The sequence below is a fragment of the Somniosus microcephalus genome, chromosome 27, assembly GCF_052327205.1.
Source record: "Somniosus microcephalus isolate GS21.2 chromosome 27, FLI_Smic_1.0, whole genome shotgun sequence".
Taxonomy (NCBI): Eukaryota; Metazoa; Chordata; class Chondrichthyes; order Squaliformes; family Somniosidae; genus Somniosus; species Somniosus microcephalus.
The window spans coordinates 27,645,337-27,664,558 of record NC_141013.1 but is presented as its reverse complement, the minus strand read 5'-3'; the positions used below and the strand labels follow the sequence as shown (position 1 = coordinate 27,664,558).

The following is a 19,222-nucleotide window of genomic DNA, read 5'->3' as shown; positions in this document are numbered from 1 at the left end:
TTAGAGAGATGAATGCGCGGCTCAAAGACTGGTGTGGGAGAAATGGGTTTCAATTCCTGGGGCACTGGCACCAGTACTGGGGAAAGTGGGATCTGTATCATTGGGACGGTCTTCACCTGAACCGTGCTGGGACCAGTGTTCTGGCAAGTCGTATAACTAGGGCGGTAGAGAGGGCTTTAAACTAAATATTGGGGGCAAGGGATCAAATTTGGGAAAATGTGGTAATTCAAAGATTAGAGACAAGGCAATAGAGAAAGGTATTAATATGGGAAATGATAAACAGACCGTGACAGGAAGGGATAGAGAGTACAAATCTAAGAGTAAATCAACAGATAAGGCTAGAGGTTACAAAAATAATAAAAGGACAAAACTAAAGGCTCTGTATCTGAATGCACGTAGCATTCGAAACAAAACAGATGAACTGATAGAAATAAATAAATATGATCTGATAGCCATTACAGAAACATGGCTGCAGGATGACATAGATTGGGACCTGAATATTGAAGGATACATGGGCCCAGAAATTCGGGTCTCCACGGGTGAGTATTCATGGGGTACTCACCCGTAAGTAAGCCCGATGGAAGTGTCGGTTTTCTGCATGCACTGCCCATGCGCGGGAAACCGGCACTTCCAATCCTCTGAACGAAGGGGTTCAGAGGTCGAACGCATGCGCAAGAGAGGCTGCTAGTGTGCATCGAACTTACATTTTTTTTGCAGGTTTTCCCGGGATCGTAAGCCTGCGGGATTTAGAAATGTAAAAAGCAGGCGTATGGCCTGCTTTTTACAAGGTAAGTGGTCAATTAATTAAAATTAAAACATTTTTTCCACAGGTTTATTATTTTAAAATACTTTAAAGCAAGGTACGTTTATTTTTGGCCCCGTTAGAATATAAAATTATTTTTTTCAAAATTTCAAATTATTGATTAAAATAGTTATTTAATGTAATTTATAGTTTACTAGCTGAAGTGCCCGGCGGTGCCGAGGGTTTTTTGAGGGCATGTTGTTGTTGGAAGAGAGAGAGAGAGAGAGCGACTGGGGGGAAGAGAGAGCGACTGGGGGAAGAGAGCGAGACTGGGGGAAGAGAGAGAGACTGGGGGAAAGAGAGAGAGAGACTGGGGGAATGAGAGAGAGAGACTGGGGGAGAGAGAGAGAGAGAGACTGGGGGAGAGAGAGAGAGAGTGACTGGGGGAGAGAGAGAGAGACTGGGGGAGAGAGAGAGAGACTGGGGGAGAGAGAGAGAGACGGGGGGAGAGAGACAGACTGGGGGAGAGAGAGAGGGAGACTGGGGGAGAGAGAGAGAGAGACTGGGGGAGAGAGAGAGAGACTGGGAGAGAGAGAGAGAGGCTGGGAGAGAGAGAGAGAGACTGGGGGAGAGAGAGAGAGACTGGGGAGAGAGAGAGAGAGACTGGGGGAGAGAGAGAGCGAGACTGGGGGAGAGAGAGAGACAGGGGGAGAGAGAGAGACGGGGAGAGAGAGAGAGAGAGAGAGAGACGGGGGAGAGAGAGACTGGGAGAGAGAGAGAGAGACTGGGGAGAGAGAGTGGGGGAGAGAGAGAGAGAGTGGGGGAGAGAGAGAGAGAGTGGGGGAGAGAGAGAGAGTGGGGGAGAGAGAGAGAGTGGGAGAGAGAGAGTGGGGAGAGAGAGAGTGGGGGAGAGAGAGGGGGGGGGAGGGTGTGTGTGGGGGGGGTAGGGGGTATGTGGGGGGGAGGGGGAAGGGGGTGTGTGGGAGGGGGTGAAGGGTGTGTGGGAGGGGGGGAAGGGGGTGTGTGGGAAGGGGGGAAGGGGGTGTGTGGGAGGGGGGAGAAGAGGGTGTGTGGGAGGGGGGAAGGGGTGTGTGGGGGGGGCGAAGGGTGTTTGTAAGGGGGAGGTGGGTGTGTGGGGGGGGAAGGGTGTGTGTGGGATGGGGGGAAGGGAGTGTGTGGGAGGGGGGGAAGGGGGTGTGTGGGAGGGGGGAAGGGGTGTGGGAGGGGGCGAAGGGGATGTGTGGGAAGGGGGTGTGTGGGAAGGGGGGAAGGGGGGTGTGGGAGCGGGGGTGAAGGGGGTGTGTGGGAGGGGGGCGAAGGGCGTGTGTGGGAGGGGGGAAGCGGGTGTGTGGGAGGGGGGAAAGGGGGGGAAGGGAGAGGGGGAGCCAGCAGACCCTCTCCCCTCTGCCAGTGTTGGTCCCTGTCTGGGCCAGAAGCCTGGGACTGGAGTTGCACTGCCGGCCGTTGGAGAAGCCTAGGCCTCGGGCCCCTGCACTGACATGGCCCAGCCTACCTTTTAATACCTTGAAACATGAAACTTAAAGTACTTATAAAACATTTTTGGTAAATCTTTCTATAACATACACTTTACAACCTCACCAATCTTTTTATTAAAAAAGGGGGTCCTCACCTGTCAGTGTGTTGTATCACAAACAACAATGGCCGCCGCTTGCTGTTCAGTTGGAAAGATTAGGCCCCGCCCACACACTCGATTGTCTCTCCAGGACCCGATTGGGAGCACTGAAGCCCCACCCACTCTATGTTCCTGTACTAAGATGGCCACGCATATACTCTGTTACACACACTGAATCAAAATGGCGTCGCACTGAAACTTTTTGCCCTCCTTGACAAAGATGGCTGCCGTTAACCTGGGGCTGTCAGCAGAAGAAATCCCCTCAGCTGCAAACACGGGACCTTCAGATAATTATTCGGGGCTTGCGACCTACCCCAGTTGCTTATGAAGCCTCCCCACCTACCGACCCCGGGAATGGAGCGGAGGCAGCAGACCCTCTCCCCTCTGCCAGTGTTGGTCCCTGTCTAGGCCGGGAGCCTGGGACTGGAGATGCGCTGCTGGCGGTTGGAGAAGCCTAGGCCCCGGGCCCCCGCATTGACATGGCCACGAGAAATAAATCACATACTGGACTCATTTATTACACGCAAATTATATAATGAGCTAGTTGGGCTCCTAAGTACCAAATTTGTGCTGGATAAAATCCCCTCCACACACACAGAAAGTGGGAAAAATAAATCAATAGTTAGTAGTTAGGAATCAAGATGGCTGACACTCACCTCGGTTCAGAATGATAAGGCCCGCCCACACACGCACCGATTGGTCAACCGTCAGGTCACTGAAGTGTAGGATTGGTCAATGGTCCTGTCACTCGACTGTAGGATGGCCTGCCTGCACACACAATGAACCCGCCCCCACTCGATGCAAATGAGCGGCTAATGAGCGGAATTTTGAACTTTTTTGGATACCGTCGGCACAATTTTTGTCCGACCAAAAAGTAAATACACCTACAAGAGTCCCCTAATGACGAGTTTTCTTTTGATATAACATATGTGTAGGTACGCTCTATAACTTTTGATTGTATAGCCGGACAGAGAGACAGACAGAGAGACAGACGGAGAGACAGACGGAGAGACAGACGGAGAGACAGACAGAGAGACAGACAGAGAGACAGACAGAGAGACATATCCTTTTATATATATAGATTTAAAAAGTGTGATTTAAAAAAACTTTATTTGAAGGTTTACTGCTATTTTGGGGCCGTAGTATTTATAAGTCTTGACAGGTCTTCCTGTCAATCTTATGAATGGGTTTTTCCCTCCTCCGATTGGCTGACCATGGCTCACGTGATCCCAGGGGATGCATTGCACTAACTGCGCCCCTGGGGCACGCAAGCACTGCGCGCCGGCAGCTGGGCCAGGCCCCGGATCGGAATTTCATGGGGCCCCACAGCTCAACTGCCGGCGCGCAAGGTAAGTGCAGGTCGGGGGCTTACACCCGCGGGAAGCCCCCGACTCGAATTTCTGGGCCATGACATTTAGGAAGGACAAGAAGGTGGGAAAAGGTGGAGGGGTGGCTCTGTTAATTAATGATGGTATTAGCACAATAGAGGGCTGACCTAAGTTCAGGAAACCAGGATTTAGAAGTGGTTTGGGTAGAAATGAGAAATAATAAAGGCAAGAAGTCATTTGTGGGAGTGGTGTACAGGCCCCCTAACAGTAACCACATGGTAGGATGGTGTATAAAGGAAGAAATAATGGGAGCTTGTCAGAAGGGTACGGTAATAATCATGGGGGATTTTAATCTGCATATAGACTGGAAAAATCAGATGGGCAAAGGTAGCATAGATGAGTTCATGGAATGTTTTGGGGATAGTTTCTTACAACATCACACTCATGAATCTTATCATGACTCATGAAGTAACACTGGGCGGCCAGCTGGTTGCACCGTCCAAGGAGTATAAATACTCAGGCGTGGGCCCAGCTTGCTCAGGATGTTTCTGTAACCAGGAACTAGTGATGTAACTAGAAATCTCATGGTTGTGAAACAGTTGATTAAAGCCTTGTTTTATACTCAAACCAAGTGCTCAGTAGTCTTTTTACATCAATTTAATCAACTGGGCCTGCTCCACACTCCGAGTGGTCTTGGGAACAGACGGCTACGACTCAAACCGTAGAAGGGAACTCTGACGAAGTAATCGGTCCATCATGGAGAAACTACTCAGACCCGCCCGTCTCGACCTGGACCTGAATTCACTTACAGCTGCTAAGGTATGGAAACACTGGTATCGTACCTTTAGCAACTTCCTTGAGGAGTGTGGTGAGAATGTTCCTAATAAGTTACGAATGCTTGCCAATTATGTATCCCCTCATGTGTTTGACTATATCGAAGACTGTGTAGACTATGACACCGCTATCCAAATGCTACAGCAACTATATGTTAAGTTCCCAAACGAAATTTTTGCTCGGCATCTACTGGCCACAACTCGACAATAACCCGGGGAATCACTTGACGAATTCCTTCAGAAACTTCACAGGCTCAGCAAAGATTGTAATCTTAAAGCTGCCACAGCTGAGCAGTACCAGGAGGAGTTAATTCGTGATTCCTTTATTAATGGAACTGCGTCTCCCTTCATACGTCAGCGTCTGTTGGAGAATAAAACCCTCAAGTTACAGGCTGCCTATGACCAGGCATGCTCTCTGGACTTAGCAAAGAGGAATGCAGATACCTATCTTTCACCACGTGCACGGGCTGCTGCTAGCACTTTTAGTGACTCCTTCGACAGGCCTCGGGCGGAAGCCCTCACTGATGATGACTCCCACCTGGCTGATGACAACCCTGCCCTAGAAGCCTTCACTGATGACGACCCTGCCCTAGCAGCATCTTGGCAATCTGGAAGGAAGTGTTTCTTCTGTGGAGGTGCATTCCACTATAGGAAATTTTGTCCTACTTGTAATGCAGTCTGCAATCATTGCAGTAAGAAAGGCCACTTTTCTAAGGTATACCGGTCGAGAGCCCATTAGTTTTTCAGCTACTATCTATAAAACTGCTCCTCCCCCAAGAGCCACTACTAAGGTTACAGCTGTCAAGGGTAAAACTGCCCCTCCTCCATTCACAGCTGTTTTTCCCCAAAGTCTGTCCCATGCAGCCACGAAGGTTTTGGTAAATGGACACATTTTGAGTGCACTAATCGACTCATGCAGCTCTGACAGCTTCATTAGTGAGCGGGCTGTCAGTAAGTTAAAACTGCGTATTTACCCCTCAGACATGGAAATTGCAATGGCTCTGACGACACTAACCACCAACTCTTCCGGCTTTTGTCTTGTCGACCTTATTCTCAATGACCGCACTTATTTCTTCACCCGGCTCAGGGTGCTCAAAAACCTATGCAGTGATGTGCTCCTGGGACAGGATTTCCAGAAACAACACAAAAGACTCACTTTCGAGTTTGGAGGGTCAAAGCCGGAGCTTACTATTTCCAAAGTACCGTTTTGTGCGCTTTTGGTGGCTTCGCTCAACGAGCCCTCCTTGTTTTCCAATCTTTCCCCCCGATGTAAGCCCATAGTCACTAAATCACGACATTTCAGCCAAGATGATCGATCCTTTATCGAGGCAGAAATCTCTCGCCTTCTAGCTGACGGTATCATTGAGCCATGTTCATCTTCCTGGCGGACTCAAGTCGTTGTTGTTAAAAATCCTCTGAAGCAACACAAGAAACGTCTTTGCATCGATTACTTGCAAACTATTAACCAGTATACTGACCTGGATGCCTACCCACTACCATGCATCAATGACATGGTCAATAAACTTGCCAACTACAAGTTATTTTCAACTTTTGATTTAAAGAGCGCATACCATCAAGTACCGTTAAAGGACTCTGACAAAAAGTATACGGCCTTTGAGGCCAATGGTAGGCTTTATCAGTTTTGTCGCCTTCCATTTGGGGTCACCAATGGGGTGGCCATCTTTCAACGGGCAATGGATAGCCTCGTCAAACAGGAGAACTTAACGGACACTTTTCCATATCTGGATAATATCACCATTGCTGGTCATGACCAGAAGGAGCATGATGCCAACCTCCAGAAATTTCTTGACGTTCTCCGTCGTCACAACTTAACCTTAAATGAGTCCAAATCTGTGAAATCAGTACCAGCAGTCAACATCCTTGGCTACTGGGTGGGCAACGGTGTCATCAAACCGGATCCGGAGCGACTTTGTCCACTTCAGGAGCTCCCTCCCCCTACGTATCTCGGCTCTCTTCGTCAGGCACTCGGCATGTTCGCCTATTATGTGAAGTGGATACCCCTCTTCTTCGACAAGATCCAGCCCCTGCTTCACACGAAGTCATTTCCGTTGGAGGCAACGGCTATTTCAGCATTCAACCTCCTCAAGCGACAACTGGAAAAAGCCACGCTTCGTTCCATCGATGAAGATCTCCCTTTCGTGGTCGAGTACGATGCATCGGAGGTGGCGATCTCTGCTACCTTGAATCAAGGTGGTCGACCCGTTGCATTTCTGTCCAGAACTTTGCAGGGTAGCGAGCTCCATTATCCTCCTGTCGAGAAGGTGGCTACGGCCATCATTAAAGCGGTACGTAAATGGAGTTATTTTCTCGCTCATCGCCATTTCACGCTTATAACCGATTGGCGCTCCGTGGCCTTTATGCTGGATAACCGGAAACACACTAAGATCAAGAATAACAAAATACAACTCTGAAGGATGGAATTGGCCACCTTTGGCTACACCATACATTATCGACCCGGCAAAGAGAATGTGGCCCCGGATACCCTCACGCGTGCGTTCTGCTCTTCTATGTCAACTTCGACTCTAGCAGATCTTCATACTGACTTATGCCATCCTGGCGTTACCCATATGTTGCACTTTGTGCGATCTAAAAATCTCCCATTTTCTACGGAAGATGTGAAAAGAACTTGCTCCACCTGTAGAATCTGTGCGGAATTAAAACCGCAATTCTTCCGTCCATCGGATGGCTTGCTCATACAAGCTATGCAGCGACTCAGCATTGACTTTAAAGGGCCATTGCCTTCCTCAACGTGAGACACCTACTTACTTACTATGGTGGATGAGTATTCACGCTTTCCCTTTGCTTTCCCCTGTTCCAATATGCTTATTTCCACAGTGATCAAATGCCTCGATCAAGTCTTTTCCCTTTGCGGTACGGCCAATTTCATGCACACTGATCGGGATCCCTCCTTCATGTCCAGTGAACTCAAAAGTTATCTTTCCTAATGGGGAATCGCCACAAGTAAAACGACACCGTATCATCCCATCGGTAACGGACAGGTTGAGAGATACAATGCTATAAATTGGAACGCTGTTCGTCTTGCACTGAGGTCACGCAACCTACCAGACCAGCAGCGGGAATCTATGCTCCCTGACACGTTGCATTCCATCAGGTCTCTTCTTTCTATGTCCACCAATGTCACTCCTCACGAGCGATTTTTCAGGTTCCAGCGTCGCTCCACTCATGGGACGTCCCTACCATCATGGTTGGCAGCTCCCGGCCCCGTGCTGCTCCGAAGATTCATCCGATCTTCCAAAAACGATCCCCACGTCGATGAGGTGGAACTAACAGACGTTAATCCCACATACGCGCACGTGCGGTACCCTGATGGCCGGGAGTCCACCGTTTCACTCCGAGATCTGGCTCCCTGTCCAACCCGTCCCATGGACCTGACTGGTAGAGGAACCCATGGTAATGATACCGACGCTCTGCGCTCCTTTGAGGATGACGCCCTACCTGGGACATCAAGGGATCTGCCGGCTACTCCACCGGATCAACTCGGGGAGCCGAGCGCTTCCCATGGGATAGCCACCCGAAGCCAGGATGCTGGTCAATCCCCGGCTACCAAACAAGATGACGCCAGCTCTGCGCCTGTGGGGACCCGCACCCGGAGTCACGATCTCCCTAGTCTTCGGCAGGTTGATCAAGGCGACACAGGCCCCGTCGATCTACCAATACGGACCAAGCGACCCAGGGACCAAGACACGGTCCGAGGAGATGTGCCTTCCAGCCACAAGCGAAGATCTAAAAGACTGCGGCTATTCATGGTCCACCTAATCCACTAGAAGGAAGTCGTCGGACTTCCAAAACTTTCAGGCGGGAAGAATGTCATGAATCTTATCCTGACTCATGAAGTAACACTGGGTGGCCAGCTGGTGGCGCCATCCAAGGAGTATAAATACTCGGGCGTGGGCCCAGCTTGCTCAGGATGTTTCTGTAACCAGGACTAGTGATGTAACTAGAAATCTCATGGTTTTGAAACAGTTGATTAAAGCCTTGTTTTATACTCAAACCAAGCGCTCAGTAGACTTTTTACATCAAGCACGTTCTGGAGCCAACCAGGGAGCAGGCTATACTAGACCTGGTATTGTGCAACGAGATAGGATTAATTCATGACCTCATAGTGAAGGCACCCCTAGGTAGCAGCGATCATAATATGATTGAATTTTACATTCAGTTTGAGAGAGAGAAGAGTGGGTCCAAGACTAGTATTTTAAACTTAAATAAGGGCAATTATGAGGGCATGAAAGCAGAGCTAGCTAAAGTGAACAGGCAAATTAGGTTAAGGGACAGGTCAATAGAGTTGCAGTAGCAGACATTTAAGGGGATATTTCTAAATACACAGAATATATACATTCCAATAAGAAAGAAAAATTCCAAGGGGAGGACCCACCATCCGTGGTTAACTAAAAACATTAAAGATAGTATTAGGCTTAAAGAAAAAGCATATAATTGCACAAAGATGGGTGGTAGGTCAGAAGATTGGACAGAATATAAAAAACAGCAAAGATTGACTAAAAGATTAATAAGGAGAGAAAAATTAGAGTACAAGAGAAAGCTAGCTAGAAATATAAAAACAGATAGTAAGAGTTTCTATAGATATTTTAAAAAGAGTTAACAAAGTGAATGTTGGTCCTATAAAAAGTGAGTCTGGGGAATTAATAATGGAAAATAAGGAGATGGCAGTTGCATTGAACAGGTATTTTGCATCGGTCTTCACTATAGAGGATACAAGTAACATCCCAGAAATAACTGTAAATCAGGAAATGGAAGGGAGGGAGGAACTCAAGAAAATTATAATCACCAGGGAAGTGGTACTGAGCAAATTGTTGGAGCTGCGGGCTGACAAGTCCCCGGGTCCTGATGGACTTCATCCTAGGGTCTTAAAAGAAGTGGCTAGTGAGATAGTTGATGCGTTGGTTTTAATTTTCCAAATTTCCTTGATTCGGGGAAGGTTCCATTAGATTGGAAAATAGCGAATGTAACTCCTTTATTCAGAAAGGGAGGGAGACAGAAAGCAGGAAACTACAGGCCAGTTAGCTTAACATCTGTCATAGGGAAGAAGTTAGAAGTTATTATTAAAGACGTTATAGCAGGGCATTTAGAAAAGTTCAAAGTAATCAGGTAGAGTCAACATGGTTTTGTGCAAGGGAAATCATGTTTAACCAATTTATTGGAGTTCTTTGAGGAAGTAACATGTGCTGTGGTTAAAGGGGAACCGGTAGATGTACTGTACTTAGATTTCCAGAAGGCATTTGATAAGGTGCCACATCAAAGGTTATTGCGGAAAATAAAAGCTCATGGTGTAGGGGGTAACATATTGGCATGGATAGAAGATTGGCTAGCTAACAGGAAACAGAGAGTAGGCATAAATGGGTCATTTTCTGACTGGCAAGATGTAACGAGTGGTGTGACACAGGGATCAGTGCTGGGGCCTCAACTTTTTACAATTTATATAAATGACCTGGATGAAGGGACCAAAGGTATGGTTGCTAAATTTGCTGATGACACGAAGATAGATAGGAAAGTAAATTGTGAAGAGGACATAAGGAGGCTACAAAGGGATATAGATAAGTTAAGTGAGCGGGCAAAGATCTGGCAAATGGAGTATAATGTGGGAAAATGTGAAGTTGTCCATTTTGGCAGGAAAAATAACAAAGAAGCATATTATCTAAATGGTGAGAGATTGCAGAGCTCTGAGATGCAGAGGGATCTGGATGTCCTAGTGCATGAATCGCAAAAGGTTACTATGCAGATACAGCAAGTAATTAGGAAAGCTAATAGAATGTTATCGTTTATTGCGAGGGAAATTGAATACAAAAGTAGGGAGGTTATGCTTCAGTTATACAGGGCATTAGTGAGACCACATCTGGAGTACTGTGTACAGTATTGGTCTCCTTATTTAAGGAAGGATGTAAATGCGTTGGAAGCGGTTCAGAGAACGTTTACTAGAATAATACATGGAATGGGCGGGTTGTCTTATGAGGAAAGGTTGGATAGGCTAGGCTTGTATCCGCTGGAGTTTAGAAGAGTAAGAGGTGACTTGATTGAAACATATAAGGTCCTGAGGGGTCTGGACGGGGTGGATGTGGAGAGGATGTTTCCTCTTGTGGGAGAATCTAGAACTAGGGGTCACTGTTTAAAAATAAGGGGTTGCCCATTTAAGACAGAGATGAGGAGAAATTGTTTCTCAGAGGGTCGTGAGTCTTTGGAACTCTCTTCCTCAAAGGGCTGTGGAAGCAGTCTTTGAATATTTGTAAGGCAGAGGTAGTTAGATTCTTGGTAAGCAAGGGGGTGAAAAGTTATCGGGGGTAGGCGGGAATGTGGGAGTAATCAGATCAGACATGATCTTATTGAATGGTGGAGCAGGCTCGAAGGGCCGAGTGGCCGACTCCTGCTCCTAATTTGTATGTTCGTATAAAACCTTATTCAAGCAACATGTTCAAAAGTACTGTACCTTTCTAAAAATAATCTCTACTTTAATACACTGGGAAAGGTCAAACAAATACTTTTTTCACCAAACATCACAGTATAGGGGTGATTTTGTAGTCATGTTGCAGTGCTGGCAGGACTGTTTCGCTTTGACCTTCCATTATAGTGTGAGCTTAGCTAATTAGCATAATGTTGTGGTGCTCCTGGTACACATGGGATGATGTACTGGGATCAATGGGTAGGCTATCCAATCTCAACAGCTCTCAAAGGGCTGCTGGTCACACGTAAAGCTATCCTAATATTGGGCAGGGAGAAATGGATCCACCAACTCAAAGAAGGTGATCTGCAGTTTTGGAGATGCAGCTTTGAAGCTCCTGCTATAGAAAGTCCTTCACAGAAGGGTGGTCATATTTGGATGGGGGGGGGGGTCATCTTCCTGCCCCCCCCCCCCCCCGCCACAGCTTGGACAGAGGTTGTAGCAAGGGTAAATACACCAAACAGATGAGAAAGCAATTTGCTGGTTTCCGAAAGGATACCAAGATAAAACTGCTCACCCTTCAGCTATTTTAGCAAGCTCACTTTACAATGTATGCCAACAGTGCAGCATCACATAGGAAACATGCACATCACTCTGGCAACTGTTCACTCACTAGCACCAAAGCATACACTGAAATACAATACAGGAAACTTTTTTTTATCCGGCACCGACGGGACCGATGTGGTGCCAGTTCATCAAAAATTCCGGATAACCGAACGCTATAGTAAAACATACGGAGAGCTGAGAGCTCTGTATAAAGCAACAAACCCTGTTGCTTAGCAACAGGTTCCGAACAATGGCCACAAGTTCCAAGCGTCTCTGTAGCTTAGCAACAGCTGCAACCACACCCTTGCACAGCAACAGATCGAGGAAGGCAAGTACAATATGAAGTAAAACTTACCTGAAACTACTCCTGAATTTTGCCGGTTAACCGAGATTTCCGGTTATTTAGAAAGTTTCCTGTACCATGTGACTCATTCGGCTGTATGCTTTGGCTGGAGTTTCCACCCCAAAAAATGGGTGGGTATGAAGCGTGGGGGCAGTTAAATTGTTAAAAATGGGATTCCCGACCTGATCCTGCCTCCAACCTGCCCGCTTCCTGTTTTGACAGAGGCGGGATAGGGGTGGCACGGGGGCGGGTGACCCCCCCCCCCGGACCTCCCTCCAGCAATCCTCGACCATGCCACTCCCCGACCCCCCCCACAATCCCTGAACCCCTACTGCAATCCCTGACCACACCACTCCCTGACCCTGCTCCCCCCCACCCCCCGCCGCAATCCCTCCCCCGTACCGACCCCTCGCTCCTTCTCTGCGTCTGAGGCCTACCTGCCCGCAGCCAGCCAGCCTCTCACGCTGGCTGGCTGCGGGCGGGAATGCGACGCCTCACATGCAAATCAGGCACTGCCGTTAAAGACGGCAGGGCCTGCGGGAAACCCTGCCCACCTCGGAGGACCTCCGCCCCTAACCCGCCTACCTGGAGAAAATTCTGGCCTTTGTTTCAGGATTTGCCAAGATGACAACATTCTAACCTATGCTCCTCTTCACATTCTCCAGGTATGCCCCAGGTAGTTGTGGCTGTGCTCAGTGCCCTCAACATGACCAGTGCCTCATAGCATCCAGCAATACTGTCAGCTGAAGCTCAGTTGCGAGTCAGATGGTTGCAGGCTCAAGACTCACTCCAGAGACATGAACACATAATCTAGGCTGATGCTTCAGTGCATCTTTTGGATGAAACTTTAAAACCTGAGGCCTTGTCTTCCCTCTCAGCTGGGCCTTTAATGATTAGGTCAGATGGCAATGTGAAGGTCGGCATACTTGAGATTTCATGTAGCCAGTCAATCTCCTGGATGCAGATCATGTGAGACAAGGTTACCATTCAAACTTTGCCTTTTGCAGAAACAAAAAACAATGTTAATGAAATTAATTTTGTAATCATTTTAGTAACAAAGGTATAATGATGTGACTGTGGATTTGGTAAGGATACTTTCTAGGATCCATTGTGACCACATGTTGAGTGGTGGGTACTTGACATAGCGATTCTGAAGACAGTTTCTTTGTCTGTGGTTTGAGGAGACATTTATATTTCGAACTGGATTAAAATCAAAACGCACCAGCTGCAGAGGATCTTCAATCATCAACTTGTTCAACATCTTTGGATCTATGGAACAATGAGTAAGGATCATTGTAAGCCTTTTTGCATTGACTGCATTACTTTTTTATTAGAGTTTTTACATATATTTTCAATAAATTACTTTCCATTATTTTAATTTTGTAAATTGCTAATTATAAAGTCATATCTAAAATAGTAAGTTTACACTGCACGATATTTAAAGAATGTGTTGATGGTGACAGTATACAAGAGCCTTCCCATCCCTACAGAATACAGGCCTCTCGGGCGCCTCAGATCTGACAATGCTCCCATTAACTTGAGGTTGCTGGGACTGGAAACATTAAGACCCAAAATTCCTCATTTAATAAAAATAGATTTTTTTTAAATGTCCAGCACAAGTGTATGGAACATGCTACAAATTGGGAATATCTCCTGAACTAAGTAAAAAAGATATGAGCAGCTTTAGGTTCAGTACACCTCAGTGTTGGCCCTGAAACTTGGAGTGATGTAAAAGAGATTGAGAGTGTGGTGTATGTAACCGTTCCACCTTTAAGAGAACTATTTTAAGAGTTGCACTACTTTATCTTGGCTGCTGTATACTGTAATACCGGTGGTGACCACACCGGTATATAAGTGCTGTGTAATGATTTATTGGGCAGTTCCGCCCTGACCTTCGACTAGTAAAGACCTGTTAAAAGTTACTCTTGTGGTCTGTGTAGTAATTCTCAATATAACACACAGACTTAACAGAGAGGATGACTGTGCAACTTCTGCTCTACAGTAGAGCTCTTGATTACAACTACTCCCAGGTGCTGGTCCCCAGAAAAGTTAAATTGTTGGTTCTTTTTGCCGTTGGAGTATTGTACTCCAATGCTATGTCAGTACATCAGTCTGTATATAATGACAGCAAAAGGCAGAAAAGCCCTGGAGCAAATTGTGCAATTTAAGCGAGAAGCAAGCCAGTCCCAAGCTAACTCTCCCTGCAAAAGCAGTACACATTTTCTCCACAAGCAAGTCTTCACAGACTGGACATTGGATCATTTTACCAAACAGTTGGTCAAATATTAAAATAGCATATGTTTCTACATAAGGCAGCTTTAATATACAGGTTTCTGTCTTACTGTGGTAGCATCAGCATGTTATTAATGGCAACATGGCCAAGAAAAGGGAAGGAAAGTCAGAGGTTAATTCAATTTTGGGTACAGTGTATGGCATAATGTATAGCATAGTGTCTGACATGGAAACAGTAGAGTCATAGAGTCATAGAATTATACAGCACAGAAAGAGGCCCTTCGGCCCATCGTGTCTGCGCCGTCCATCAAGCCCTGTCCAATCTAATCCCATTTTCCAGCATTTGGTCCATAGCCTTGTATGCAATGGCATTTCAAGTGCTCATCCAAATGCTTCTTGAATGTTGTGAGGGTTCCTGCCTCTACCACCCTTTCAGGCAGTGAGTTCCAGACTCCAACCACCCTCTGGGTGAAAAAGTTCCTCCTCAAATCCCCTCTTTACCTCCTGCCCCTTACCTTGAATCTATGCCCCCTTGTTATTGACCCCCCTACTAAGGGGAAAAGTTCCTCTTTATCTACCCTACTATGCCCCTCATCATTTTGTACACCTCAATCAGGTCCCCCCTCAGCCTTCTTTGCTCCAAGGAAAACAACCCCAGCCTGTTTAGTCTTTCTTCATAGCTGAGGCGCTCCATCCCAGGTAACATCCTGGCGAATCTTCTCTGCACCCTCTCCAAAGCAATCACATCCTTCCTATAGTGAGGCGACCAGAACTGCACACAGTACTCCAGCTGTGGCCTTACCAGCGTTTTGTACAGCTCCATCATAACCTCCCTGCTCTTATATTCTATGCCTCGGCTAATGAAGGCAAGTATCCCATATGCCTTTTTAACCACCTTATCTACCTGATCCGCTGCCTTCAGGGATCTATGTACATGTACACCAAGGTCCCTCTGACCCTCTGTGCTTCCTAGGGCCCTACCACTCATTGTGTATTCCCTTGCCTTATTTGTCCGTCCAAAATGCATCACCTTGCACTTTTCAGGGTTAAATTCCATTTGCCACTTTTCTGCCCATCTGACCAACCCGTTTATATCGTCCTGTAGCCTGAGGCTTTCCTCCTCGCAATTTACCACCCCACCAATTTTCGTGTCATCTGCGAACTTACTGATCATTCCTTTTACATTCTCATCCAAATCATTTATGTAGATCACAAACAGCAAGGGACCCAGCACCGGTCCCTGAGGTACCCCACTGGACACAGGCTTCCAGTCACAAAAGCAACCTTCGACCCTCACCCTCTGCCTCCTGTCACTCAGCCAGTTTAGGGTCCAACGTGCCAAGGCACCCTGGATCCCATGGGCTCTTACCTTCTTGACCAGTCTCCTATGCGGGACTTTGTCAAAAGCCTTACTGAAGTCCATGTATACCACATCCACAGCATTTCCCTCATCCACACACCTTGTCACCCCCTCGAAAAATTCAATCAGATTGGTCAGACATGATTTACCCTTGACAAAGCCATGCTGACTATCCCCGATTAATCCTTGCCTCTCCAAGTGGAGACTAATTTTGCCCCTCAGAATTTTTTCCAATAATTTCCCTACCACAGATGTTAGGCTCACTGGCCTGTAATTCCCTGGTTTATCCCTGCTACCCTTCTTGAATAATGGTACTACGTTAGCTGTTCTCCAGTCCTCTGGTACATCCCCTGTGGCCAGAGAGGTTCTGAAAATTCGTGTCAGAGCCCCTGCAATCTCCTCCTTTGCCTCACACAGCAGCCTGGGATACATCTTGTCCGGGCCTGGGGATTTATCCACTTTTTGGCCTGCTAAAACCACTAGTACCTCCTCCCTCTCGATGCTAATATGTTCAAGTATATCACAGTCCCCTTGCCCGATTTCTATGTCTACATCGTCTTCCTCCATAGTGAACACAGATGCAAAAAATTCATTTAAAATCCCGCCTACATCATCTGGCTCTACACACAGATTGCCACTTTGGTCCTTAATGGGCCCTACCCTTTCCCTGGTTATCCTCTTGCCCTTAATATACTTATAAAACATCTTAGGATTTTCCTTTATTTTGCTCGCCAGTGTTATTTCATGGCCCCTCCTCGCTCTCCTAATTTCTTTTTTAAGTATGCCCCTGCACTTTTTATACTCCTCTAGGGCTTCCTCCGTCTTTAGTCTTTTGTAACTGCCAAAAGCCCCCCTTTTTTTCCTAATGCATTTTTGTATATCCCTTGTCATCCAAGGTTCCCTTTGCTTGTTGGTACCACCCTTGACCTTTACGGGAACATGTTGGCGTTGTACTCTCTCTATTTCCCTTCTGAAAGTCTCTCACTGATTTGATGTGGATTTTCCTATAAGTAGCTGCTCCCAGTCCACTTTGGCCAGATCCTGCCTTATCATATTAAAATCGGCCTTCCCCCAATTTAGAACCCTTATTTCCGGGCCGTCTTTGTCTTTTTCCATGACCACCTTAAATCTCACCGAATTATGGTCACTGTCGCCAAAATGCTCTCCTACTGACACTTCCACCACTTGCCCGGCTACATTCCCTAGAATTAGGTCCAGTACCGCCCCCTCTCTTGTAGGACTTTCTACATGCTGGCTCAAAAAGCTCTCCTGGATGCACTTTAAGAATTCTGCACCCTCTAAGCCTTTCACACTCTGACTATCCCAATTAATATTGGGGAAGTTGAAATCCCCCACTATTATTACCCTATTATTTTCGCACTTCTCTGAGATTTTCCTACATATCTGTTCCTCTATCTCCCCCTGACTGTTTGGGGGCCTATAGTACACTCCCAGCAAAGTGCTTGCCCCCTTTTTGTTTTTAAGTTCTACCCATATGGCCTCATTAGCAGGAGTCTGGGAAGTGACTTAGTAGGAACTAAATAGGGAGAGTAAATAATTAAGATAAACTTTAACCTAAAGGGCATCACCATTAAGATAACTTTCTCTGGGGCCATTGTTGAATTGTCGTGTTAAGCAGTCAAATTGCCTGACTTCACTCCAAAAAAAGCATCATCTGATTGACTTGGTTACTTCTATAATGCAACCACATTTCAAGGAAAATTTACTTTGAACAGGTTAATGCCTTCATTAATATAATGGACAGAGGAGTATCAAATAAGTGCATTAAAAATTAATCTGCTAACAAAGCTCCTGGTCTTATGTAATTTTCTTGTCTTAGGTTATTTCAGCTGCAGATTAACACTCAATCAGCAATTATCACAATTACTCGGGTTACCAACTTTGGAACTCCAACAAGAGCAGGATAGAGGTGGGATTGTGGCTCACGCTCTCTTGTTTTGCTAATGAAAATTTATTGAAAACATTCATCTTAATAACTGATCCCTCCAAATTGTAAGACACAGATTGGAGAAAACTAACTTCTGGGACATTTTACCTGCCTCACATTTTACAAATTTTTGGAGAATCAAAAATCAGATCGGGTTACCGTTCACCTGTTTTTTGGATCAAACTACCAATTGCATGAAGTATCCGGCCGTTGTTGTCTAGTGTTATTAGCCCCTGATTTAAAAATAAAATGAAAACAAAATAAACTATCCTACCAACTCCACAAGTATCTGTATTAGTAAAAGTCTTGGGATATGATTTCCTCTGGCTGCTATGTCTCAGCAATATAAACAAGGCAGGAAGATCTCTTCTGAAAGAACATATTTACTGACATAAGAAAACTACTAGGCACTTGGTCTAAGCGTTAAACAACGCTTTAATCAACTGTTTTACAACATGGAGGTCTAGGTGTGTCCTTCACTAGTTCCTGTTAAGAATGTCCTGCGCAAGCTGGGCCCGTGCCCGAGTATTTATACTCTCCCTGGACAGCGCCACCCGCAGGCCGCTCAGTATTATTTCATAAGTCTTTCTTTCATGAATGACTGATTCATGTCATTCTTCCCGCCTGAAGGATTGGTAGTCCGGCGACTTCCTTCTATCGGATTAATCGGACTACGAATAGCCGCACTCATTTGGATCTCCATTTGTGGCTGGAAGACACGTCTCCTCGGATCGTGTCTTGGTCCCTGGGTCGCTTGGTTCGTACCGGCGGGCTGGCAGAGCCCATGTCGCCTTGATCAACTGGAGGGACTGGGGAGATCATGACTCTGGGTGCGGGCCCCCACCGGCGCAGAGCTGGCTTCATCCTGCTCAGTAGTCGGTGATTGACTGGCGTCCTGGCTTCGGATGGTCATCCCGCGGGGAGCGCTCTGTTCCCCGGGTTGATCCAGCAGAGTATCGGCATCGTTAATATGGATCCCTCTATCGATTGGGTCCTTGGGACCAGTTGGACAGGGAGCCAGATCCCGAAGTGAAACTGTGGACTCCCGGCTTATGCCATCATGTACGCTTATGTAGGATTGACATCCGTTAGTTCCACTTCGTCGACGAGGGGATCACTCTTGGAGGATCGGACGAATCTTCATTGCAGAACGGGGCCAGGAGCTGCCAACCATGATGGTCGGGACGTCCCATGAGTGGAGCGACGCTGGAACCCGAAGAATCGTTCGTGAGGAGTAACATTGGTGGATGTAGAAAGGAGACCTGATGGAATGCAATGCATCAAGGAGCATAGTTTCCCACTGCTGGTCTGATAGGTTGTGTGATCGCAGTGCAAGATGAACAGCGTTCCAAATGATAGCGTTGTATCTCTCAACCTGTCCGTTTCCAATAGGATGATACGGTGTCGCTTTACTTGTGGCGATTCCCCGTTGGGGAAGATAACTTTTGAGTTCGCTTGACATGAAGGAGGGACCACAATCAGAGTGGATGAAATTGGCCATACCGCAAAGGGAAAAGACCTGATCGAGGCATTTGATCACTGTGGAAGTAAGCATATTGGGACAGGGGAAAGCAAAAGGAAAGTGTGAATATTCGTCCACCATGGTAAGCAAGTAGGTGTTTCACGTTGAAGAAGGCAGTGGCCCTTTAAAGTCAATGCTGAGTCGCTGCATAGGCTGTGTAGTGTGTATGAGCGAGCCATCCGACGGATGGAAGAATTGCGGTTTTAATTCCGCGCAAATTCTACAAGTGGAGCATGTTCTTTTCA

At 46.7% G+C, this 19,222-nt stretch overlaps 1 protein-coding gene across 1 annotated transcript in view; it reads right to left on the bottom strand.

Moving 5' to 3' along the window:
- Nucleotides 1–19,222, bottom strand: part of LOC147100099 (cation channel sperm-associated protein 2-like) — a 65,747-nt gene that overhangs the window by 39,699 nt on the left and 6,826 nt on the right. The window contains exon 3 of the mRNA XM_085968983.1: nucleotides 13,011–13,184. Within this exon, the coding sequence (XP_085825109.1) occupies nucleotides 13,011–13,184 (174 nt within the window). The remainder of the gene's footprint in view (nucleotides 1–13,010; nucleotides 13,185–19,222) is intronic.